This window comes from Vombatus ursinus, unplaced genomic scaffold, assembly GCF_900497805.2.
Source record: "Vombatus ursinus unplaced genomic scaffold, bare-nosed wombat genome assembly UNPS02014809.1, whole genome shotgun sequence".
NCBI lineage: Eukaryota > Metazoa > Chordata > Mammalia > Diprotodontia > Vombatidae > Vombatus > Vombatus ursinus.
In genome coordinates, this window is record NW_020954587.1 from 21255245 (window position 1) to 21281484 (window position 26240).

The 26240-nt window shown below is 38.4% G+C and overlaps 1 protein-coding gene across 3 annotated transcripts in view; it reads left to right on the forward strand.

Moving 5' to 3' along the window:
- Nucleotides 1–26240, forward strand: part of DOP1B (DOP1 leucine zipper like protein B) — a 148177-nt gene that overhangs the window by 19498 nt on the left and 102439 nt on the right. For all 3 annotated transcript variants that reach the window (XM_027875480.1, XM_027875482.1, XM_027875481.1), the window contains exons 3-10: nt 2506–2687; nt 2789–2959; nt 7615–7804; nt 9938–10036; nt 13242–13365; nt 16519–16628; nt 17136–17250; nt 23776–23896. In XM_027875480.1, coding sequence (XP_027731281.1) covers nt 2506–2687; nt 2789–2959; nt 7615–7804; nt 9938–10036; nt 13242–13365; nt 16519–16628; nt 17136–17250; nt 23776–23896 — 1112 coding nt within the window. The remainder of the gene's footprint in view (nt 1–2505; nt 2688–2788; nt 2960–7614; nt 7805–9937; nt 10037–13241; nt 13366–16518; nt 16629–17135; nt 17251–23775; nt 23897–26240) is intronic.

Genomic DNA, 26240 nt, shown 5'->3' on the forward strand with positions numbered 1-26240 from the left:
ATGATTATTCTTTCATGTTTGCCTTTGTATGCTTCTTTTAAGTCTTCTGTTTGAGTGGTCAAATTTTCTATTCAGCTCTGGTCTTTTCATCAGGAATGCTTGGAAGCCCTCCATTTCATTAAATGTCTATTTTTTTACCTGAAGGATTATCCTCGTTTTTGGGAGGTAGGTTATTCTTGGTTGTAATCCTAGCACCTTTGCCCTCTGAAATATTGTATACCAATACCTCTGATCCTTTAATGTAGAAGCTGTTAATCTTGTATGATTCTGACTGTGGCTCCATGATATTTGAATTATTTCTTTCTGCTGCTTGCAACATTATCTCCTTGACCTGAGAGCTCTGGAATTTGGCTAGAGTATTCCTGGGAGTTTTCATTTTAGGATATCTTTCAGAAAGTAATCTATAGTTTCTTTCCATTTTTATTTTACTCTCTGGATCTAAGATAACAGGGCATTTTTTGTTGATAATTTCTTCAAATGTGATATCTAGGCTTTTTTTTATCATGGCTTTAAAGCAGTCTAATAATTCTTAAATTATCTCTTCTCAATCTATTTTTCAGGTCAGTTGTTTTTCAATGATGTATTTCATATTTTCTTCTATTTTTTTCATTCTTCTGACTGTTTTATTGTCTCTTGGAGTCTCATTGAGTCATTAGTTTCTGCTTGCTAGATTCTAATTTTGAAGGAATTTTTTTCAGTGAGCTTTTGTACTTCATTTTCCGTTTGGCCAATTCTACTTTTTAAAGAGTTCTTTTCTTCAGTAAATTTTTGTACCTCTTTTCCTTTTGGCTTATGCTTTTTTTTTTTTGTGAGGCAGTTGGAAGCCCTCCATTTCATTAAATGTCTATTTTTTTACCTGAAGGATTATCCTCGTTTTTGGGAGGTAGGTGATTCTTGGTTGTAATCCTAGCACCTTTGCCCTCTGAAATATTGTATACCAATACCTCTGATCCTTTAATGTAGAAGCTGTTAATCTTGTATGATTCTGACTTGCCTAAGGTCAAACACAGTGTCAAGTGTCTGAGACTAGATTTGAATTCAGGTCCTCCTGACTCCAAGGCCATAGCTCTATCCACTGCACCACCTAGCTGCCCCTTTATTCTGCTTTTTAAGGAGTTCTTTTCTTCAGTGAATTTTTGTGCCTCTTTTATCATTAGGCCAATTCTGTTGTTTAAGGTGTTATTTTCTTCAGTATTTTTGTGTGTGCCTATTTTACCAAACTATTAATTCTCTTTTCATAATTTTCTTGCATTACTCTCATTTCCATTCTCAACTTTTCCCTCCTACCAATCTGATCTCTTTCTTTAACTTTTCCAGAAATTCTTCCTGACCTTGGGTCCAATTAGCATTTTTCTTTGAGCCTTTTTTTGGTAGCTATTTTCACATTATTGTCTTCTTCTAAGTTTATATCTTGGTCTTCCCTGCCACTGTGGTAGCTTTCTGTAGTCAAGTTCTTTTTTTGTTGCTTAATGATTTTCCCAGCCTATTTCTTCACTTTGAACTTTATTTTAAAGTTAGACTCTGCTCACCCAGGGTGGGGGGAGGCACCGTGCCAAGCTTCAGGATTTTTTGTGCTGCTGTTTTTGGCGGTAGTTCTGGGAGTTTGCAAGTTTTCAGTGTTTCTAAGGCGGTACTATCCTGGGAGAGGTGTGGTCCCTGCTCTCCTGGTCTTTATCCAACAGGACCCCTTGGTCTCCTGCAACCATAAGTACTAGCATGCCACTTGGTTCTAGAACTGGGACCAGGGCCCCTGCTTTGTTCTGACAAATCACAAGCACACCTCTGTTCCAGGGAACAGCAACTCTTGAACTGCTTATGGATGACGGAGTTGCCAGTCAGTGCCAGCTGCACTCAGTGCCAGCAGAGATCCCCTGTAATCTTTCTGACCAGTTGTCCAACCCCCTCATCATCTCTGGTCCAAGAGCTCCCCAGTCTGCTGCTGCTGCTGTCATAGCCGCCTCCAAGGCCCCCTGCTGGTGCTCCTGCTGTGCTCTGCGCCTGCACCCACTCTATGTTACAGACCTCTCCTATAGACCTTCTGAGTTGTCTTTGGATGGGAAAATGTCTCCCTCTGATCTTTTGGTGGCTCTGCCACTCCAAAATTTAATTTGAGAATTATTTTAAAATTGTTTAGAGGGAAATTTTGGGAGAGTTCAGCTGGGTCTTGACTGTACACTACCATCTCGGCTCCCCATGTGAGTATTTTTTCATACAAAACACTCATAGACAGAGAGAAATAATTTCTGGAATTTAAAATATTCACGTTTATAAAAAATAATATTAAAATGTTCCCTTGTTGCATTATACTTGAGTGTGGTACCCTACACAATTACCTACTTATTTTTTTTTCTACTCAGTTCTGCACGTGGTATTATTTTAATCTTGGTGGTGACACTCAGGGCTAAAACATTTGCTTGTATCCTGCTTTCCTCATGTTAACTCTTTAGATGAGTGTCAGATTTACATTTAACTCGGTCATCTCATTGTGTATTACCTATTTTACAGGCTCTTCAAAGTAATCTAACGTATTCCCTATTGCCAAGACGTCTCATTATCAGTAAGAGATTAGCTCAGTGTTTGCATCCAGCTTTGCCTAGTGGAGTACATTTGAAAGCCCTAGAGACCTATGAAATCATATTTAAAATTATAGGGACAAAATGGCTTGCCAAAGATTTGTTCCTTTACAGGTAGGTTTGCTTTTGGAAATTCTATTTTGTTATCAAAACAGCATGTTTAATTTTCAGGTTAGGAATTATTATTAATGTTGTTGATCCTTCCTTTTTCTCAGTTGTGGCTTGTTTCCCCTTCTGACAAATGGAGCAGTGTCAGTGAGACCTGTCCTCCTTGGGCTGTATGAGAAATACTTTCTTCCGCTGAAGAAGTCGCTTCTACCCAGTCTTCAGGCATTTGTCATTGGGCTGCTGCCTGGCCTAGAGGAGGGCTCAGAGATTTATGACAGGTGAGAACTTGAACCTAGTTAAGCAACAGTGACTTATAATGGGAGCCATATCCTATATTCTCCTGCCGTGGAAGTAGAAGTGTGGATACTACTGGAATCAGTCGGCTAGCATTTATTAAGCACTTATTATGTGCCAGACATTGTGCCAAGCATTAGAGATACAAAGAAAGGCCAAAAAAAAAAGAATACACTCCTTGCTCTCAATGAGCTTACTGTCTAATTGGGGATGGGAGGGAACAGCATGCAAACAACCATTTAAAAACACAGGTGGAGACAGGAGGACCTGAGTTCAGATGTGGCCTCAAATACTTTCTGTTACTAGCTGTGTGACCCTGGGCACATCACTTAACTCCAATTGCCTCGCCTTCTACCCCCCAGCCCCCCCAAAAAATGAAATCAATGAGCTCATCATTTAAAGGTCAGTTAGGTGGCACGATGGATAGAGCACCAGCCTTGGAGTCAGGAGAACCTGAGTTCAAATCTGCCTCAGACATGTAACACTTACTAGCTATGTGACTCTGGGCAAATCGTTTAACCCCAATTGCCTCACCAAAAAAAAAAAAAATATATACCAAATCAAGAAATGGAGTGCCAAGTTCAAGCTCCAGCAAGGAGGCCGGTGTTATTGGCTCAGAGTATACGGTAGAAAGAAAGGTGTAAGAAGACTGAAAAGGTAGGAAAGGGTCATATTATAAAAGATTCAAAAGCCAAACAGGGGATTTTATATTTCACCTTGGATGTAATAGGGAGCCACTGGAGTTTATTGAGTTAGGAATTGGGGCATGACATGGTTAGACCTGGTTTTTAGGAAGACCAGTTTGAGAGCTGAGTGGAGGAGGGATTGAAGAGGGGGGATACATGAGTCAGGGAGACAAACCAGCAGGCTATTGCAATACTCCTGGTATGAGGTAATGAGGGTTTGCACCTTGGTGGCTGCAGTGTCAGAGGGAGAGGATATATTGAAGATGTTATAAAAGTAGAAATGGCAGAACTTGACAACTTATTGGATATGGGAAGTGCGAGAGAGTGAGGAATTGAGGATGAGATCTAGGTTTCAAGCCTGCGGGACTGGGAGGATGGCAGTACCCTTGATAATAATAGGAACATTAGGAGATTTTCATGGGAAAGTTCAGTTTTGGACATATTGAGTTTTAGATGTATTTGGAACATGCAGTTCAAGATGTCTAATAGATAGTTGGAGATGTGACAACGGAGGTCAAGAGACGGGTGAGGGCTAGACAAATAGATCTGAAAATCATTTGTATATAGATAATTGAATTGATGTTCGCTGATTTGATCACCAAGTGAAATGGTACAAAAGGAGAAGGTGAGAGAGCCAAGCACAGAGTCCTGTGGAACACCCATGATTTTCAGGAATGACATGAATGAAGAGCCAGCAAAGGACAAAGAAGAAATGGTCAGATAGCTAGGAAGAGCATGAGGAGAGAATGTTATTATCGAAACCTAGGGAGAGGAGGATATCAAAGAGGAGAGCATGACGAATAGTGTCAAAGGGTGCAGAGAGGTCAAGAAGGATGAAGACTGAGAAAAGGTCTTTTAGATTGGGCAATTAAGAGGTCATCAGTAACTTTGGATAGAGCAGTTTTGGTGGAATAATGAGGTCAGAAGCCAAACTGAAGTGACATAAGAGAGTAGTAGGAGAGAAAGTAGAAGCACCTCTTGTGGGTGGCCTTCTTAAGGAATCAAACCACAAAAGGGAGAAGAGATATATGATGATAGTTATTGGGATTGGATGGATCAAGTGAGAGTTTTTTTGAGGATGGGGGAGAAATGGCTTTGTACCTAGGCAATAAGGAAGCAGCCAGTGGACAGGGAGAGATGAAGTATTAATAAGAGTAGGGATGATACAAGGGACATTCTGCTGGAAAATAGTTGGAATGAGATAACTTGTGCATGTAGAAGAGTTACCTTGGCGAGAGTTGCTTATCTCTTCATGTAAAAAAAGGAGAGAAGGAGGAGGTAATGGCAAGAGGACATTTTAGTGATGTGAGATGAGGAACAGGGAACTTTCTGCAAATGGTCTCAGCTTTTTCATTGAAATACAAGGCGAAATTCTTAATTGAAAAGGTCAAAAGAGGGAAAATTAGGGGGCATAAATCAATTCGTAGACATTTATTAAATGCCTACAGTGTGTCAGGCACTGTGCTAAGCTCTGTGGATGCAAAAGAGGCTGCCCTCAAGGTGCTTACAGTCTAATGGATGAAAAAATTTGGAAAAGCTACTATGCTGAGTGAGATAGTCAGTTTGGGAGATAAAAAGGATTGCCTTGCTGCAATGAGGGCACAGTTGTGATTATGTAACATAAAATTTATAGTGGAACCAGTTAGCACAGTTTTTGATTTTCTCCATTATTGCGTAGTGAATTCAGAGGAAGAACTCAAAGCCAAGAAGACTGGGTTCAAGTCTTGACACACTACTCTCTATGATCCTGGGCAAATCATTTTACTTCTCTGAGCTCTAGGCAGCTAATACTAGAAGTTGCAGAGAAGGTGCTGACCTGCTATGGTAGAGGAAGTTTCCACGCTCGCCAGTTCCCTGTACCAGTGAATTTGCAAGTACAGTCCCTCTTCCTATAAGTAATCAAAAGGGGAAAACATAGATTCAAAATACCCCTTTTACAGTTTATAAAACAGTTTCCTTGTCTCAACTCTGTCAGGAAACTAAGATGAAGGGAAAACAAGATAATGGTATCATAGATCCAGACCTTTCTACTGTTTGCCCATTGTTACACAGAACTCAAAACTCAGGTTTTCTCAGGAGAAGGATGGAGCACAGGGGGGTGGGAGGGCATGACATGCTTTATGTTTTTGTATTTTTTTTTCTTTTTAAAGCATTTTCAAATACTTTACCTCATTTGCAATAAACAGTTACTACCTAATATAGGGTAAAAACTGTTATCCACATTTTATTTGTACTTCTGTTGATGAAATCACAGAAGATTAGGGGCAAGTAACAAAAACAACAAGATGATAAGATTTTAAACTAAGTGCAAAGATATACCTATACTCTTTTATCCCAAGAAATATTCGTGGAATAAGAGGGGAATTAGTTATATTTTGGCACAGGATTGGCTGCCTTCTTAGAGGCCTTTTCAAAATTGAGACATGCTCTCTAAGGAGTAAAAGGAGATAGGAGATGGCTTTGAAGTGTGTGACCACTGGCTGCAGACAAGAGAGCCAACAGTGGAAGAATCCAGTGCTTGAAAAGGAATAATATCCCTTTTTAGAATTGGAAAGAGAGATGTCTTTCCATTCCCCACCTCCTTGGCCACATCTTTTAGAATTCTTTGCCCAGTGAGAGACATCAAACCAACAGAGAATGAGGTTCAGGAAGCCGAGTGAGAAGACAGCTCTGGAGAGGGGGTCTTTATGCCTTAATGGAAGACTAATGAATGTCATTAACCACAAAAAAGGAACCCTGTTCCTTTTTTAAAAAATATGACAATAATTTTCTCTTTCTTGCTTTTAATTATTTCAAGAAAAAATTTTGCTGGGTCATTTAGTTCACTTGTTTTTTTGCAAGGGAAAAATAAAGGTGGATTTAAAAGAAAAGAAAATTTAGTATACTAATGGGAGGAGACAGCAGATAACTATATTCGTTAAAATTATAAGGACAACTCAAATAGCCTCCCTAAGTCAAAGACCACCTTCTATATTTTAATCAGCATTCTTTTATTTAGCGTTCCAAAGAAAATAAGTGTCTTTATAAATATTTAGCACTAAGAACTATCAACTCATTTTATTTCTGACAAACTGATGTCCTTCTATACTTTCATGCAGTGCTGCTGTTTTTCTTCTTTTTCCAATTTTTTGATGTGGGAACTGGGTTTCTAAAACTGTTGGCAGCTGAGAATTGAGCTTTGAAGAAGAGCAGATTCTAGAACCTGCCCAAGCAACCTGACCCCAGACATGCGACAGCAAAGGAGAATTATATAAACACTCCCTGCAGGGAAAAGAGGTCTAGGCCCTGCAGTTCCAGAAGTTATGAGTTACCTTTGCCACATCTGCATTCTACGCCTGTTCCTCCTCCTTACCATTATACTCTTAGTTTGAGTCTGTTCTTCCTGTGGAAGAATGTTTGTGTATTTGCAGGAAAGTATGCCCCAGGTTTATGAGAGTAAAAGTAGGGGAAAAAAGAGAGTAAAAAGAAAAACAGCTATTGTTTTTAACCTTCTTGTTAAATGCCTTTACTAAGAGTTAGTTGTGGCTACTGACTGATTATTAAGGAGAAGTACAATGGTGGGGACTTGTTGGCTTGTAGTATTAAAAGTGCAAAGATTTATTTGGTCATTAAGCATTTATTCAGTGTTTACTGAGTGCCAGATACTGCGTTAAGCACTGGAGATATAATGAAAGACAAAAAAAAATGGTCTCTGCCTTCTAAGAGCTGACATTCTAATGAAGGTGATGATATGAAAATACCTACGTATGTATAAGATATAGAAAGTAAATAGAAGGAATTTCAGAGGAAATTATGCTAGAACTTGAGATAGCAACCATTATCTGGGGACCAAACCCTAGAGTATATGTGCATATTGGGAGATTATCCCAGAAGGCATGCCACAATTGGAGTAGATATGGAACAAAAATATAGAGAATGAAATCTTTAATAATAATTTTACAATTTTGTAACAGAACAGATGCTTTGCTTCTGAGGCTGTCCCTGGTTGTTGGGAAAGATGTATTCTATACTGCGCTGTGGGGAGCAGTTGTGGTGAGCCCATCCATAAGGCTCCCTGCATCGCTTTTTATAGTCAGCCACATACAAAGAGAGTTACCTGGCCAAGAACAGACATATATGCTGGGGACAGACCACCAACTCACGGTGAGTTCCTTATACTTCTCAGAAGAGACTTAGGGGTTGGTTGGAGTGGGTTTGATCTCTGCTTCTCTTTATTCCCTATTATTTTCCAGTCTCTTGAAAATAAACACTAGAGAAGTAAGTTAAACATTAGGGGAAATGGAAGTGTTCTCTAAGGCATTGTGGGGTGAATAATGGTTTTAGTTGTTGGGTCCAAGCTGAGAACATGTGGTAATATGTTTTTCTTTAACAAACAGAAACTAAACACCTAAAGGAATGTTGTCTGATTCTAAATAATTACCTTGAGAGGACTCTAAATGTAATCCAATAATGTTGATGAGATTGAAAACGTGTTTTGAAAATGTCCCAGTATACATGTGTATGTGTGAACACGTATGTGCATGTGATATGTGTGTCTACATGCACACGTATACATGCAAGTATGTATATGTTGGTAACCATGTATACAAACAGATATATCTATATCCTGAGGAAAATTAATTTTAATGCCATGTCATTTGATTATTAATATTAATGATTATTGGCCAGTCTAATTAATAAATTGATCCTTTATACCCAGAACTTTGTCTCTTGGAATTTTATGTGCAACAGCCCTCCGTGGTGGCAAATCTTTTTAGAAGTAGCCAACAGAGCCAAATTTGGTGAATAAAGTATGTGATAAAGCTGAGTAATACACCTTTTGGTGTTATCAGGAGTACATTATAACTATGAAGTCATGAGACCATTTCTCTTATGTGACTTATGAACTGGTTCTGAAAGTGGTTCCAAAGAAATTTCTATTTATTTTTTAAAATTTCTCAGCAAGAGGCAACATTGTTGCAATAATTCCTTTTACCTGTTGTAAAAGTCTTGTGGCGTTAAAATTTTTTGAAGGCTTTAAAATGTGTGAGAAATTATTATTAAATTATTATTGATAGCTCATTTTATATAATATTTTAGAGAGGCAGTGTGATATAGTGGATAAAGGACGGGCCTTTGGCTCAGGAAGACCTGGGCTAAAGTTCTGTCACTGACTTATGTTATCCTTGTGACCCTGGACAAGTCACTTAACCTCTCAGTGCCCCAGCAAAACTTGTAAGATAATAAATTACTGGCTAATTACTGATTTCCTTTGGTAGCAAGGAGTTTCGCCACTTAGAGTTTCCCATATCAGTGAAAACACTAGTCCAAACCAAATATGTATTTGTGTATATATACTGCTTTGCATTTTCCTCATGACCCTGTGAAGTAGGTAGCACAAGTATTTTTCCACTACTAGTGACAGCAGGCAAATCATTTAATTTCTCGCTCCTCCCAGGAAATTGTCGGGGCAGGTGCTAACCTACTTGAAAGAGGGAGTTTTACCAGGAGTTCCCTATACTGGAGAAAAACATAGTTCATGTTCCTCTACAAGTAATATTCCATATTGTTCTTGGGGGAAGCAGGGAGGCTACCCTTCTTTATTTATGCCTGTTTGTCAGAAGTCGGATGGGGTTAAAATTAGACATTCCTACCACTCATTTCAAAAGGCTATTAAGTAACAAGGGATGGTATGCAACATGGGGCAATGAAAGTGTTTTTATTTCTTGGTGGAGTACAAAGGGTAAGGTATCTGAAGGAAATGAGAAGATAAATGTCAAAGAAACAATTCAATGGGAGGAGGGGGTGGGATAGGATGGAGGGAAATATAGTTAGTCTTTTACAACATGACTATTATGGAAGTGTTTTGCATAACTGCACATGTATGGTCTATGACAAATTGCTTGCCTCCTCAATGAGGGTGAGTAGAGAGGAAGGAAGGGAGATCATTTGGAACTCAAAGTTTTTAAAACAATGCTAAAAATTGTTTTTACATGCAACTGGGAAATAAGATATACAGGCAATGGGGTATAGAAATCTCTCCTTCTCTACAGGAAAATAGAAGGGAAAGGGGATAAGGGATATTCAGAATGCACGCTGTCTTGGGGTAGAGGGAGGGGAGAGATGGGGAGAAAATTTGGAACTCAAAATCTTATGGAAGTGAATGTTGAAAACTAAAAATAAATTAATTAGTAATAGAAAAAACAATCCAATCATAGATAAAACAAAACTTCGCTCAGAAATATAACTAAAATGTCTTGAAGGTATAAATTTAATACGATGTTTTATCATCTACAGGTAAAATCTTTGTGTGCATCATTATTGGATTCTAATGTTCTGGTACAGAGAAACAATTTGGAAATAGTTCTTTTCTTTTTCCCGTTTTACACGTGCCTGGTAAGTTATTTGTCTTGCTCTGAAGCATTTTTCCCCCAGGAAATGTGAAGAACAATAGATTCCAAACAGAGTGCTTGTAAATCTACTTAGCTAAAGAGAGTTGAACTTCTACATAGTTACTACTTATGATTTTAAACAGACCAGCAGAAACTTCCATTTTATAAAGATGAAGGTTCCAAAGCAAATATTGAATGTGAGATTGTGTTTTATGGTATTTAGAACTGTCCACTAGTGTCTAATAAAGGATCCAAATGAATTAATGAGTTTGTACAAGATTTAAGACCATAGAAAATATAATTATGTTAAAGCCACAATATGAAAGGGACATTGAATGTCAGAGTAGGGAAGCTAGGTTGGGAAAGTAAATCATCTTTTTCCTATGGCCTACCCTCTCTCCATACTCTTCCTTATTCTTCCAGTATGTGACCCCTGCCTTACTTCTGTCTCTTCAGTCTTGTCCCTACAGCTAAGAAGTTAAACAAACTTTGAATTTGTTAACCTTTTGTCCACATCTTGCCAGTCCTCAGCCCTGTTTAACGTCTGTTGGCTGGTTTTTCCTCTCTTCTTTCTGAGCTGTTGAGTATTCTGCTACAAATTTATGTTACCTGTTCTCACCTAGGTTCTGACTTCTGCACAGCAGTCATTTTATTTCTGCCCCACCCCATCCATCACTGCCTTCTGCAGTGATATTCTGAACCTTCCCTCCTTTCAAAACCACTGTTACCTCTTTAACCTCCTACTTTGTTGAGGAAATTGAGGACATCTACTATGAACTCCATCATCTCCTCTACTCCATACTTCAAACCCCTTCTACCTCTTCACCCAGCCTCTCTTCCTTTGCTTTAGTCTCTGAGGAAGAAATCCTTCTCCTTACCAAAGCCACCTTCCTCATTTGATTCCTTTGATCTCATCTCTTCGTGCAGCTTCCTGCATCATGTAATCCCTCTGTCCTCTTTATTCTCTCACTACCAGTTAGGGCACCATTTTACAGCTGCTTAAAAGTGCATTCAGGTCTTTCTCATTCTTAAAAAAATCTTTGCCTGACTGTGTCATCCCCTCAAGGTATTATCTACCTATTTGCTGCTAAACTCTTAAAAAGGGTTGTGTGTGTATTCTGTCCTTGTTTACTCACCATCCAATTACTTCTCAGACCCTCCAATATGACTTCTAACTTATTATCATTTTGAAACTGCCTTTCTTGCTGGCCATGTTACTGTTTGCCTGTAACCTTGCTACCAGAGAGGGTGAGGTCTGTGGATCTTTTGAGAACGGAAGTTCAGAACTTCCAAACTGCAGTGGGGTCAGCTGACTGAGTATCCACACTAAGTACAATGCTAATATGGTGAGTTCATGGTGAAGGTGAAGGTGAAGGGGAGGAGAGTCTCTAGGTTGCCCATGTCAGAAATAAAGTAAATTATAGTTGCTTTTCAGAGCCACTCTACTCTTCGCCTGAGTGAAATAGGGAGCCCTAGATAGATGTAGATACCTACATACATGTGTACATATGTACACACACCTACATATGCACATATGTACACATACCTACATATGCACATATGTATACACATGCATATACACGTATATGTATACACATGTGTGTTGACTACCCCATTCTCTTGAATATACTATCCTTCCTCAACCCCCAAGTTGCAACTCTTTCTGATTCTCCACCTACCCTATGACCACTTTTTCCCTGATCTCTTTCATTATTCTTTTTCTATCCTATGAAGGTCAGTATCCCCCAGGGCTGTGTCCTAAACTTTTTTCTCTCTTTCTCTCCACTTTTTCCCTTAGTGACCTCATTTGTTCAACTTTTTTTGGTATTACTTCTATATTAATGACTCACAAATTTTCATATCTAGACATAATCTCATAAATTTAGTTCTACATCACCAACTACCTGCTTGACACCTATATCTCATTATCTCAAGCATCTCAAATTCAGCATGCCCAAGATGGACCTCATCATCTTCTCCTCTAAATGCACCTCTGTTTCAAATTTCCATTTCTATTGAGGATACTACCATCCTTCTAGTCATCCAGGTTCATAATCCCTAAGTCTGCCTTAAGTCTTCACTCTTCCTTCTCCTCCATAGCTTGTGAGTTTTCATGTACTATCAATTCTAATCATCTAGCATTCATTTCCTTTTCCCCACTCATATAGCTACTGTGCTATTGCAGATCCTTATTAACTTTTGATAATTCCATTGTAACAGCCTCCTAACTATTCTCCGTATCTCCAGTCTTTGCTTTGACCAATCCATCCTTCATACAGTTTCTAAAATAATCTCCTTATGGCATAGATATGGGTGTTATTTCCCTAACCAAAAACTCTGAATGGTTCCTTCTCGCCTTTAAGATAAAATATAAATTCCTTAGTGTGGCATTTAAGGTCCTTCAAAATCTAGCTCAAAACTTCCCTTTCCAGCCTTATTTAACATCACCCCCTTTTATTTATCTACATTCCAGCTCAATTGGCCTTCAAGTTGTTCCCTATATCCAGCCTTCCAGGTCATGCTTCCATATAACATGTAGTAGTAGGAGTAGTAGTAGTAGTAGTGGTGGTGGTGGTGGTGGTGGTGGTGGTGGTGGTAGTAGTAGTAGTAGTAGTAGTAGTAGTAGTAGTAGGGGCAGCTAGAATTTATATAGTGCATACATCTCAGAAGCCTTAGCTTCTGTTTGTCAATCAGGCCAGATTCCTCTGTGTCTTCCCTATTCATCCAGTTGTTAATATTTTCTCCTTCTTCTAATTACCTCATATTTATTGATCTGTGTCTGTTATATTTCCCCAGTCAGGGGTTGTTTCATTTTTTGTCTTTATACATCTATTACCTAACAACTCTTTATATATAGTAGGGTTGTTGTGAGGATCAAATGAGATATTTGTGAAGTGCTTAGCACATAGTAAGTGCTTAATAAATACATGTTTTATTTCATCCTTCCTTCCTATTAAGACATTGAATGATGCCTTAAAGATATAGTAGAATAAATCTCTCTATCTAGAAGGAATTTGAGCTTCAGGACCACTAGGGTCCCTTCCAACACTGAAACACTGATTTAAAATACAAACTGCTTTTGAGAAATGATTTTAAATGTAAAGTTTTAGAAATAAAGTTTTTGATATTTTGCTAATAATTGCATTCAGAGAGGTAGTGAATTTGTTTTCTTCAATTATCTACAGAAAAGTTTTCTTTTTTTCTATTAGGACTCCAATAAAAGTGCCATTCCACTGCCCAGATCGGATATTGTTCGAATACTTTCAGCTGCTACCCAGACTTTGTTGAGAAGAGATATGTCTCTTAACAGAAGATTTTATGCATGGTTGTTAGGTACTTACTGAATAATATATAATAATTTTTTATTTAAAAATTAAAGTAGGCTGTTTCTAGTTCAGAATTTAATTAAGTCCACGGGAGCTGATGAGATCACCAAGAGAAGTAGTATAGCGGCAGAAGAGAAGAGAACCCAAGACAGAACCCTAAGGGACATCTATGGTTAGAAGGCATGAACTGGAGGAATATCTAGCAAAGGAGACAGAGAAGGAGTAATCAAACTGGTTGAGGAAAATGAGGAGAGAGTGGTGTTCCAAAAACCCAGAGAGAAGAGAATGAAGGAGGGGGGAATGATCAACAGTGTCAGAGACTGCAGAGACTTCAGGGACAGTGAGGATTCAGAAAATACCTCAGGATTTGGCAGCAAGAGATCATTAATAACTTTAGAGAGAGCATTTCAGTGGAACAATAAGGTTGGAAGCCAGATTGTAAGGAGTTAGCAAGAGAGTGAGAGGAAAAAAAGTGGAGGCATCTATTGTAGATGGCCTTTTGAAGGAGTTTAGCTCCTTCGTGAGAGTAGAAGAGAAATAGGATAGTTAGTAGGGATGGAAGGATCAAGTAAGGATTTTGCTTTGTTTTGTTTTTTCAGGATAGGGGAGATATTGTCATGTTTGTAGGCAGTAGGAAATGAACCAGTAGAGAGGGAGACATTGAAAATAAGTGAAAGAATAGGGATGACAGAGGGGGCAGTCCATTGGAGGAGATGGGATAGAATGAGATCACTTGAATAAGTTGAGGGTTTAGCCTTAGTAAAGAGTAAGGTCACTTCATCATGTGAGACAGGGGTGAAGGAGGAGAAAGTAGCAGAAAGCACCAGAGTAAGAGGAGATGAGGCATAGGGGAAAAGAAGGAGTTCATAGTGAATGGCCTCAATTTTTCCTATAAAATATGAAGCAATGTTCTCAGCAGAGAGAATGTGGAGAGGGAGAGCAATGGGACATTTGAGAAGGGATGAAACTGTTAGGAAGAGCTGCCGTGGAGAGTTGATGAGGGAGGTATGGTAGGATTCCCTAACAGCAGTGAAGTCCTAGTTGAGATTATATAACATAAATTTGGAGTACACCCAGTCACTATGGTTGTGTGATTTTCTCCATCTTTTTTCAGCAGCACATGTGTAAACATGAAGATAATGAATGGTAGTGATGCAAAACTGAGACGTGGCTGGGCATAATCAGTGATATGGGGGCTGGGGTTTCAAGAGGAAGACAGTGTAGAGTTGAATTGTTTCACTAAGGAGTCAAGATGGAGAGACGATGAGAGAGTAGCTAGTGCAAGGAGGGTGGCCTGGGAGAGAATTGAGGGATTAAGAGATTGGAGGGCATGGTTAGAATGAAGAGTAGAATTGTGTAAGGGAAGGCAGAGGGAGAGGTTTAAGACTAATAGATTATGGTCAGATAAGGTGATTTCAGAATTCTTAAACATGGATATATTTTGGAGTGATTGCAAGATTGAAGGCATGACCCTTTTTGTGTGATTGGTCGTGCTTGGTAGTGATTTTAAGTCCCTGGATGAAAGTGAAAAGGACTCTTCATCCAACCCCCGGAAGGTTGTCTAAAGGGAATAAAATTTGGTGTCATCTCCAATTGAGGCTTCTAGGGAGGGGAACGTTTTTTGGCTGGGTGGTCTGGAAACACTGAATGGGTATCAGTCTAAGTAGAGTCTGTATTCAGACGATATCAGTTCTTTTTCTGGAGGCAGATAGTATACTTCATCATTAGTCCTTTGGGATTGTCTTGGATCATTGTGTTGCTGAGAATAGCTAAGTTATTTACAATTCTTCATTGAACAATATTGCTGTTACTGTGTACAACATGCTCCTGATTCTATTCACTTCACTATGCATCAATTCATGTAAGTCTTTCCAGGTTTTTTTGAAATCCTGCTTGTCATTTCTTATAGCGCAGTGGTATTCCATTTTATTCATATACCACAGCTTGTTTAGTCATTCCCCAGTTGATTTCAGTTTCTAATTCTTAGCCACCACAAAAATAGCTGCTATAAATATTTTTGTGCAAAAAGGTCCTTTTCCCTCTTTTTGGATGTCTTTGGGATATGGACCTAGCAGTGGTATTGCTGGATCAAAAGGTATGCGCAGTTTTATAGCCTTTTAAGCATAAGAGAAGGGATCTTTTAAGCATGGAGATTAGCTTAGGTAAAGCCACGGAGGTTGGTGATGTAATGTCATTTACAGGAAGCAGCAAGTTGGCTGGTTTGACTGGAATGTAGCCTCTACAAAGGGGAACTACATAATGAGTAATTGGAAAGATTATTGTTCGATCTGTTTTAGTTGTGTCCAATTCTTTGTGACCCCATTTGGGGTTTTCTTGATAAAGATACTGGAGTAGTTTACCATTTCCTTCTCTAGCTCATTTTTCAGATGAAGAAACTAAGGCAAACAGGGTTAAGTGATTTGCCCAGGATCACACAGCTAGTTAAGTGTCTGAGGCCAGATTTGAACTCAGAAAGATGAGTCTTCCTGATTCTAGGCCCATCTCTTTATCCACTGTGCCACCCAGCTGCCCCTACCTGTGAAGATAGTCTCGTGCCGATTTCTGAAGGGCACTTACTTCGCTGGTAGTACTCTGTTTTGTAATTCTCTCTTGCACTTGAGTAATAGAAAACTATAATTTTCTGGCCACACATCTTATTCCCTCTACTAGACTGTAAATCCTTGAGTGCATGTCCCATATCTCATCTAAACTTTGTATCTCCCCTGTTCCTAGCACAATGTTTTATGCACAGTAGTTTCTTAAAAATATTATTGTACTCAAAAAATAATATTTTTATTATGCCTAATTGCTAATTGGATGGGGACTAGTATATAGTCCTGCTTTATATAGAAATTGTCATTAACAGAATCAAGTGTGTCTATGTCAATGCAAAAAATAAGTATAGACTGTTGAGGTAGATTAAAATGGTATTCTACCTATGTCATGGTTGGTTACTGTTATCAGTTTTCAGTCACTAAAAGAGTAGCATGAGACTCCAGCTCTACTGCTCAATTCTCAATCTCTCGGTTTCTAGGATAAATTGCATTACAAGATACTGGAAGATGGGAATCTTGCCCCACATTTTGTAATATTATCTCACTTACTTTATATGTTTTATGTTCAACTCCTTTCTGAACGAATGTTTTTATTTCTTTTGTAGGCTCAGATATCAAAGGAAATACTCTTGTGCCTCAATTGAACGTCTCAACATCTTATGAAGACCAATCCGCCTATTTCTTTGAAAAATACTCAAAAGACCTCTTAATTGAGGTAGGGGGATCATTACTGACCAAAGGTTTCCATATTCAGAGAGCTATGTATTCTGAGATATCAATAGACTCATTTTGCTGAGCCGTGGCAAAACATGTGTGTTCTGTCCGTGTGTCCAGCCTTTTCTAACCCGCCCCCCCATCTGCTAGTGCCTTCTCTCCTAAATTTTTACTTTGTATTCAATTACTTTGTGTTCCATATATATGTGTATGCATTTATTAATGTTCTGTTTGTACTCTTGTATTTTGTATGTATTTATTGTCTCTCCCAATAGAATGTAATCTTATTGCAAGTAGGAATTATTTCATACTTTTTATTATTTCACACAGGGGCATCTGACTTGCCTTGGGTCACATAACTAATAAGTGTCTGAGGCTAAATATGAACTCACGTCTTCCTGACTCTAAGCCCACTGTGCCACAGAGCTGCCTCAAAAAAGAAAAAAAAATTTTTAAACTTTTACACCATTGGTATGAAGTATTCTAACATGTCATTTTTAAAAATTAGGCATTGATTGAAATTTTGCATCAGAAGTTCACCAGCTCTGAATTTGAAGAAAGTCATCAGGCTTACCTGAAACCTTTCCGTATCCTTGTTAGTCTCCTTGACAAGCCTGAAATAGGTAATACAATAAAAAAGTATTTTCATGTTAAAATTGTGTTGAAAATAATTTAATATTTCTTTCAATCAGAGACACTTCAGGATCTTCTCATGCTTCAGGGTCATTGTTATGAACTTCAGTTGGCATCAGAGTGATGAATGTTATCTTTTGATTTTTCATCTTATGAATTTATGATCTATTATCACATGAATTTCACTTACTGAAATGAGAGGAATAAAACATCTACTTTATTTTCAAGCCAGTCATGTTGCGTGATGTCTTATCATCACAGCTTATGAATCTGTGTTCAGTAGCTAAAGTCTAGCAATTTGACTTTTTTTGTTTTGTTTTGTTTTGTTTTTAGGCAAAATTGGGGTTAAGTGACTTGCCCAGAGTCACACAGCTAGTAAGTGTCAAGTGTTTGATCTGAGACTGGATTTGAACTCAGGTCCTCCTGACTTCAGGGCCAGCGCTCTATCCACTGCACCACCTAGCTGCCCCCCAGTAATTTGATTTTTTTATGGTAATTTTTATTTATTTTTTTGTTTTCAACATTTACTTCCGCAAGATTTTGAGTTCCAAATTTTCACCCCATCTCGCCCCTCCCCCCACCCCAAGATGGCATGCGTTCTGAATACCCCTTCCCCTAGTCTGCCCTCCCTTCTGTCTCTCCCCGCCTTCTCTTATCCCCTTCCCCTTCTATTTTCCTGTAGGGCAGGATAGATTTCTGTACCCCATTTCCTGTATTTCTTATTTCCCAGTTGCATGTGGAAACATTTTTTTTTAAACGTGTTTTTAAAACTTTGGGTTCCAAATTTTCTCCCTTCTTCCCTCCCCACCCACCCTCATTGATAAGGCAAGCAACTAAATATAGGTTATATATGTGCAGTTACAAGTGCAAAACACTTACATAGTAGACATACTGTGAAAAACTAACTCTATTTCCCTTAATCCTATCCCGCCCACCCATTTATTCTATTCTTTCTTTTGACCCTGTCCTTCCTCAGAAATTTGCTTCTGATTACTCCCTTTCCCAACCCCCCCCCCCCTCTATCATCCCCCTCCTCTTTTGCCCCCCCCCCCCCCCCCCCCGCCGTTTTCCTGTAGGGTAAGACAGATTCCCACAACCAATTGAGTGTGTATGTTATTCCTTCCTTAAGTCAAATCCTATGAGAATAAGATTCACTCATTCCCTTTCACCTTCCCCCGTTTCCCCTCCCCTGTAAGAGCCTTTTCTTTTCTGTTTTTGGGTTTTTTTTTGGTGGGATAATTTACCCCATTCTACCTCTCCCTTTCTCCTTCTCCTAATATATTCCTCTCTCACCCCTTAATTTTATTCTCCAGATATGACCCCATCATTTTCAACTCACCCTGTGCCCTCTATCTATCTATCTATATCTATATATACGTACATATAATTTTTTCCCCTCCAACTACCCTAATACTGACAAAGGTCTCATGAGTTACAAATATCATCTTTCCATGCAGGAATGTAAACAGTTCAACCTTAGTAAGTCTCTTATAATTTTCTCTTTCCTGTTTACCTCTTCATGTTCCACTTGAGTCTTGTGTTTGAAAATCAAATTTTCTATTCAACTCTGGCCTTTTCATCAGGAATACTTGAAAGTCCTCTATTTCACTGAATGACCATTTTTTCCCCTGTAGGATCATACTCAGTTTTGCTGGGTAGGTGATTCTTGGTTGTAATCCTATCTCCTTTGCCCTCTGGAATATTATATTCCATGTCCTGCGGTCCGTTAATGTAGAAGCAGCTAAATCTTGTGTTATCCTGATTGTGTTTCCACAATACTTGAATTGTTTCTTTCTGGCTGCTTGTAATATTTTTTCCTTGACCTGGGAACTCTGGAATTTGGCTACAATATTCCTAGAAGTTTTCCTTTGGGAATCTCTTTCAGGAGGAGATCAGTGGATTCTTTCAATTTCTATTTTGCCCTCTGGTTCTAAAATATCAGGACAGTTTTCCTTGATCATTTCTTGAAAGATGATGTCTAGGCTATTTTTTTGATCATGGCTTTCAGATAGTCCAATAATTTTTAAATTCTCTCTCCTGGATCTATTTTCCAGGTCAGTTGTTTTTCCAATGAGATATTTCACATTGTTTTCTAATTTTTCATTCTTTTGAATTTGTCTTACCGTGTCTTGATTTCTCATAAAGTCACTAGCTTCCAATTGCTCCAATCTAATTTTTAAGGAAGTATTTTCTTCAGTAAGCTTTTGGACTTCTTTTTCCATTTGGCCAATTTTGCTTTTTAGGGCATTCTTCTCCTCATTGACTTTTTGGACCTCTTTTGCCATTTGGGTTAGGCTATTTTTTAAGGTGTTATTTTCTTCAGTATTTTTTTGGGTCTCCTTTAGCAAGCTATTGACTTGTCTTTCATGATTTTCTTGCATCACTCTCAGTTTTTCCTCTACTTCTCTTAATTGCTTCTGAAAATCCCTTTTGAGCTCTTCCAAGGTCTGGGACTGATTCATATTTTTCCTGAAGGCTTTGTATGTAGGAGCTTTGGTTTTGTTGTCTTCTTCTGGTTGTGTGTTTTGATCTTCTTTGTTCCAAAGTAAGATAATATAGTCTGACTCTTCTTGTGCTGCTTACTCATGTTCCCGGCCAATTACTTGAGTTTTAAACTCTTTATTAAGGTAAAAGTCTGCTTCTAATGTGAAGAGTGTACTGTCCCAAGCTTTGGGGGTTTGTACAGCTGTTTTCGGAGGTACTTCTAGGGACCTGTAAATTTTCAGTTCTTCCAAGGTGGTATGATGAGGAGCAAGGTGTTTCCTCTCCACAGTCACAACAAGCTTCACCACACCAGCGTTCCTCCTTGCCCCAGGACCGCCCCTCAGAACTGTGACCCAGATCCAAGCACTGGTAAAGCAAAAGATTCCTGCCTCAGCCCTGGCACAGAGATCCTTGTAATCCCCCTCTGATCAGCCACTCGATTGCCCCTCAGTCTGTGTGCCGGAAGCTCAAACAGTCGCTGCCCCAGGCCACACTCAAGACTTGCAGCTGAGACCTAGCTCCTCTCTTATTGCAGTCACAGACTTTTCCCACTGACATTCCACGTTGTCTTTGGCATTCAGGAGTTGAGAAGTCTGGAAACCGCCACAGCTGCCTTCGATTCAGTCCTCTGAGGCCTGCTTCAGGGTCGCTGCGGCCTGCGCACCCATGCCAAACTGAGCTCCTCTCCCTGCCCGGCGCGATACACCTTTCTGGTCAACCATCCAGGCTGTCTTGGGCTGGAAATTTGTTTCACTCTGTCTTTTTGTGGGTTCTGCTGCTTTAGAATTTGTTTAGAGCCATTTTTTTAGGTATTTGAAGGCTTTGGGAGAGAGCTCAAGACAGTCACTGCTTTCCCTCCACTATCTTGGCTCTGCTCCCCTCCCCAGTAATTTGATTTTTAAGCAGATAGTATGTGAACCTCATTTTTCAAGTCCATTTCTTTTGTTCTCCTTAATTTTTTTTTCTTTTTTTTTCTTTAATTTTTGGGAGAAAATTCAGTACTCTACTTGATTGGCACAAACCTGTCAGAAACTAATTTATTAAATATCTAAGTTTTAGCTTAAAAAGAGACAGAGATTGAAAAGGATGTGGAACAGAACTGCTTTTGAAAATCTCTCTAACCTACCAATTTCTACTTAAAATTTTGTCATAATCAAGAGAGAAAAGCAAAATTCTACTGTCAAGATTAAATAAAGGCACCAAGTTTAGATTTGAATTTTTGAGTAACTTAAACAGTACTAACTTCAGCAATGCACTATGGAGAATCATCTTCCCAAACCAATTCAACTGGTCAAAGGTAAAGAAAGAGAGATACTCCTCTTAATTTGGTTTATAGAAGAAGTTTCTGCTTTTGTCCAGTGTGACAGGTGAAAGATGAAATGAGTGAGAAAACAAAGGTTTGAGCTTTTGAACATATGAATTTATTAAGCATTGCATGCCAATTGCCAACAAATCAGAACCAGTTGCCTTTCTCAGTTTTGGCACCAGACCCTAAAGACAGGGGGAGACAGACTTTTATATATTAAAACCAATTCATCAAATAAGACCAATTAACTTTCCAAATTGGAAGGGGAAAAGTAAACAAATGTAATTCCCTGAAATCAGAAAAAGAGGTGACCTATTCCCCCCAAGTGTATTCAGTCAAAGGAACATAAAAGCAGTAACTGATTGATCAGTAGGAGATCAGTTTTCAGATAAGATATATGAGTTGTTTGAGTTGTGCACTTGTGAGAAAGCCTCTTGCATTAATCTTTAGATCTCACTGGGTTTCTGGTCAGCATAATATAGATCCTTAGTCAAGGGTCTCTAAGCAGCAGGTAGAGATGATTCAGCTTGCCAGCCATGCAGGGTTAGGTTCAAACAATGCAGCAAAGTCCTCTCATAATTTCCACAATTGCATAAGGTTTTCTCACAAGACAGAAGTTGGGCTAGACCCATAATTGAATAGAAAGGGAACTGAGTTAGCTCCAGAACTGAGTCACAAGATAGTGTGGTTCACTCAGTTTCCAGAATTAACCACTTGCTGTCCTAATCCTCTCAATATTCTCACCAGTCACCACTCTAAATCTGTCTCCATAGAGATCAGAGTTGCTCCCTGAACTTTGACTTTGCTTCCCTTTAGAAATTAGTTAGGTCTTTGATAAGGATGTTATGGATTTCAAGATTAGGAAACTGTCTCCCCTGGAATTTGATTCAGTACTGACAAGGTTTATTTCATTCAGATGGCTCCAAAAAGACTTCAGACAGAAATGATATTTCTTAATATTTTCCTGTAAGAGGGAAAAAATGGTAGGAAAGACCTTAGTATATTTACATAGTTTGCAGAATATCCACTGAAGTAATACCTATTTGCTTAAGCCTCATTAAATCTTTGGTAACACTTAAGCCTTATTTCTTCTCTGTCAGAATCTTTTATTGATGTTTTCTTGTCAAGTATTCACAATGTTTCTCAACAGTCATTAGTGAACTACTTATAGTCATTGAATCTGAAAAGCAGAAGAAAACCTGAATACTCAACTTGACGAATTAATTCCCTAATTCAAGTATAGTATAATGTTTTTAAAATTAAGGCCCAAGTATCATTTTATGAATATGAAAATTCCCATGACAACTGGGGTTTTTTTTTGTCTGCTTTTTAAAAAAGATTTTTCTCTCATTTGCTAATTTTCCAGAATTCAATAATGAACCTTAAATAAGCCTATCTGAGATTAGATATTTTCAAAGGTAAACTGTATTTGAAGATGCCAAGATATATACAGATTCAGTGTTAACCAAAAGGAAGATGTAAATAAAGCATGTGGTCTTCAAAACCCTGTTCCACTGCTCCTTAGGAGTAACTGTACTCTGAACTGTGCACAGTGAAGCTTTTCTTTCCACCTCACATTGTTGATCTCTGATAGGCAAAACAGATTTCCCTTGTGCTTCATGTTGCCTATAGCCCTGATGAGTAATCATGGTTTAGTCTAAAAAAGGAGTGTACATATGAAGAAAATAAATACTAACACCCAATCATGTGTTTTACTCCTTGGTAAACCTTGTGGTATGCCCTTTCTAGACCATGACTTTTTTTTTTTTGTTTTTTTTTGTTTTTTTTTTTAGTGAGGCAATGGGGGTTAAGTGACTTGCCCAAGGTCACATAGCTAGTACATGTCAAGTGTTTGGTCTGAGGCCGGATTTGGACTCAGATCCTCATGACTTCAGGGCTGGTGCTCCATCCACTGCGCCACCTAGCTGCCCCTAGACCATGGCTTTCTAGACCATTTCAATGTGAGACATCTTGTTGAATTAAGGATAATTACAAACTGTTCTCTGTACGTAGTGCTGAGGCACTATATGGTATAAGTCTTGGAGAAATATAAAAACATTGGAAAGCTTAGTGGAAGTATTGTATAACTTAGCATGTAACTAAAGTATTGTTTCTTCATATGGAAGGAAGTATCTCTGTCTTTCTGTAGAGAAAACAAAAAGGATGAGATCTTGGTTTTTTTTAAATCTATATGTTTTGATTATTTCTATGGATATCTTTTATGTAGGTATTCATCTCTGTTTGAGAATTTTCATTTTCTTACTGTGTGCTAGCCATTTTTTTTTTCAGATTATATGGGTAGATGTATGTCTGATGGTTTGGGAGTTGAGAAATAGTCCTGCTAACGAGTGTGTCTTTCATGCTGTCTCAATTATATGTTATTGGAACTGGCATCATGAGGGGCAGTTTTATGTATGTTACAGTTTTATCAAGATCATCTAGGATAGGAAATTGCCTTGTAAATATGTATTTATATGAAGTAATGCTGGTAATTAAGCAATTTAAGAATATATCAACAATTCAAGTTCTCTCTTTTCTAAGTCAATTTTCCCCCAACATCTAAAGTTTTTAATGAGAAATGTGTACAGAGTTTACATGTTATAAAATTATCTTCTTCATACAAATAACGGTCTGCTTTTTGTGAGTGTTTAACTTATGAGTAAGAAATTGGACTAACTTTTGTTAGCTTTTGTTTGTGGATTGATCTTATTTTTTTCAATTTCAGGGCCTCAGGTTGTTGGGGATTTATTTCTCGAAGTGATCAGAGCCTTATTCTCTTATTGTAGAGATGCTCTTGGGATTGAGCTTAAACTTAGCTACACTCAAAGTGGAAATTCACTTACAAGGTAAAGACAATTGTCTTTTTCATAGTTATATTTAGAGCTGTGAGAGAGCCTTAGAAGCTTTCTAATCTAACCCCTTCGTTACTCAGGGTAGGGTAAAGAGGTACAGTGACTTGCCGAAGGTTACACTGGGATATGAACGCAAGTCTTCTGATTCCAAAGCACAATACACTTTTGACTACTTCCTCCTTTGGTGAATGTCTTTTCCCCCTTTTCATCACATTATTTTCAGGGTAACTAGATAGCGCATTGGATAGAATGCCAGGCCTGGCATCAGGAAGACCTGAGTTCAGATATGTCCTCAGACACTTACTAGCTATGTGACCCTAGCCAAGTCACTTAACCCTGTTTGCCTTAGTTTCCTCATCTGCAAAATGAGCTGGGAAAGAAAATGATAAACCACTCCAGTATCTTTGCCAAGAAAACCCTAAATGGTCATGAAGAGTCAGACATGACTGAAAAATGACTAAACAACAACAAATTGTCCCTCTAGGGCAGCTAGGTGGTTCACTGGATTGAGTAGTTGGCCTGGAGTCAGGAAGATGTGCATTCAAATATGTCCTCAGACAATTACTTGCTGTGTGACTTTGGGCAAGTCACTTAACCTCTGTTTGCCTCAATCTACTGTAAAAGGAAATGGCAAACCCCTATAGTATCTTTGCCAAGAAAACCCTATGGACGATATTGGCATGCTGTGATCCACAGGATCACGAAGAGTCAGACATGGCTGAAAAAATAACAAAACTTTTCTCTCTGCTTGCCTTCTATAAAAATCCCATTTGCTCAGATAAAATATGTTAGGTTATTCTAAAAGTCAACATTATTGAATACTCACTATAGGAAAATCCTATAGGGAATTAGAGAGGACATAGTGTTGACTCAACTAAATTGTAGAACTAATAGTGTTTATGAACCAAATATAAAAACTAAAGGTGGTCATATAGCAATCTAGGAAGTGAGGAGATTATACATACATATACATATGTGTGTGTGTATACATATATATATGTATATATATATATACATATACATAGAGAGAGAGAGCAGAAGTAAAGAGAGCTGGGGGGAAAAAAAGAGATTCTAAAGTAAATATAGCCACCTAGCTGCCTAATTAATACTCCTAAGACACAGGTCTAACTGTCACACTCCTATCCAAAAACCTGTAGTGGAAAGCTATTGCCTCTGGGCAGTAAAACTCCCTACCTTGGCATTTAAAGCTTGATAAGTGCTTGTTAATTTAAAGCCCTCCAAAATATATCTCCTATCTGACTTTCCAGTCTTATTTCCTATTACTCACCTTTGTATACTCTATATTTCAGCCAAACTACCCGACTAGCTCTTCTCTGAACATCTCCCATCTCTGTGACTTTGCTTGGAACTCTTCTCAGATTTCTCTCTTAGAATCTCCAGTCTTCCTTCAAGACCCAACAGAGGAACTCCATTCTTTACAAAACCTTCCCTGATCTCATGCTACCATCTCTACCCCACTTGTTGTTGCTCTTCCCGTCCTGAAATAATTTTATATTTAGTTCTTTTTGCATATGTTGTTTCTCTTTAACAGACTGCAAGCTGATATAAGGACAGGTATCTTTTAATTTTAGTCTTTGATTCCCCAAGGTCTACTACCAAGCTTTGTTGAATAACAGCTAGTGTTTGTAGTTTAAGGTTTGCAAAGTGCGTTACAAATTTTATCCTCACAACAACCCCAGTGGGAAGTATGTGCTATTATTATTCCCATTTTACCTAGGTGCCTAGGAGACCTAGGAACAGAGAGGTTAAGGGACTTATCCAGGGTCCTAATTTTTAGAGCTAGGTGTTGATAATCTTAAAAGGAAGTAGGTAATTTTTTTCAGTTGAAAAATACTCATTAAGTCCCTCCCATGTGCAAGGCACTGTGAGAAGTGAGTCAAACAAAATTTTGAAAGAGTACAGCAGTCACTATTTAGGGGGGTCATGTGTGATGACAGACTTGAAGATAGAAAATAAGTTGTTTTCAAGAAATGAGTAATAAATTTGCTTAGTTATGTATAGTATTCAAAAATTTCTAACCAGTTTTTTTTTTTAAGGGAAAACAAGTTCTTTTTTTTTTTAAAAGGCAATTGGGGTTAAGTGACTTGCCCAGGGTCACACAGCTAGTGAGTGTCAAGTGTTTGGTCTGAGGCCGGATTTGAACTCAGGTCCTGCTGACTTCAGGGTCGGTGCGCTATCCACTGTGCCACCTAGCTGCCCCCAAAATAAGCTCTTTCTTCTTTAACCTTAATATCTTTTTCCTTCAATGAGAGTTGGCATTTGAGTTAAATTATATTAATTCTCTTCAATTCTAGGAGACCTTCTAACTGTTAATGAA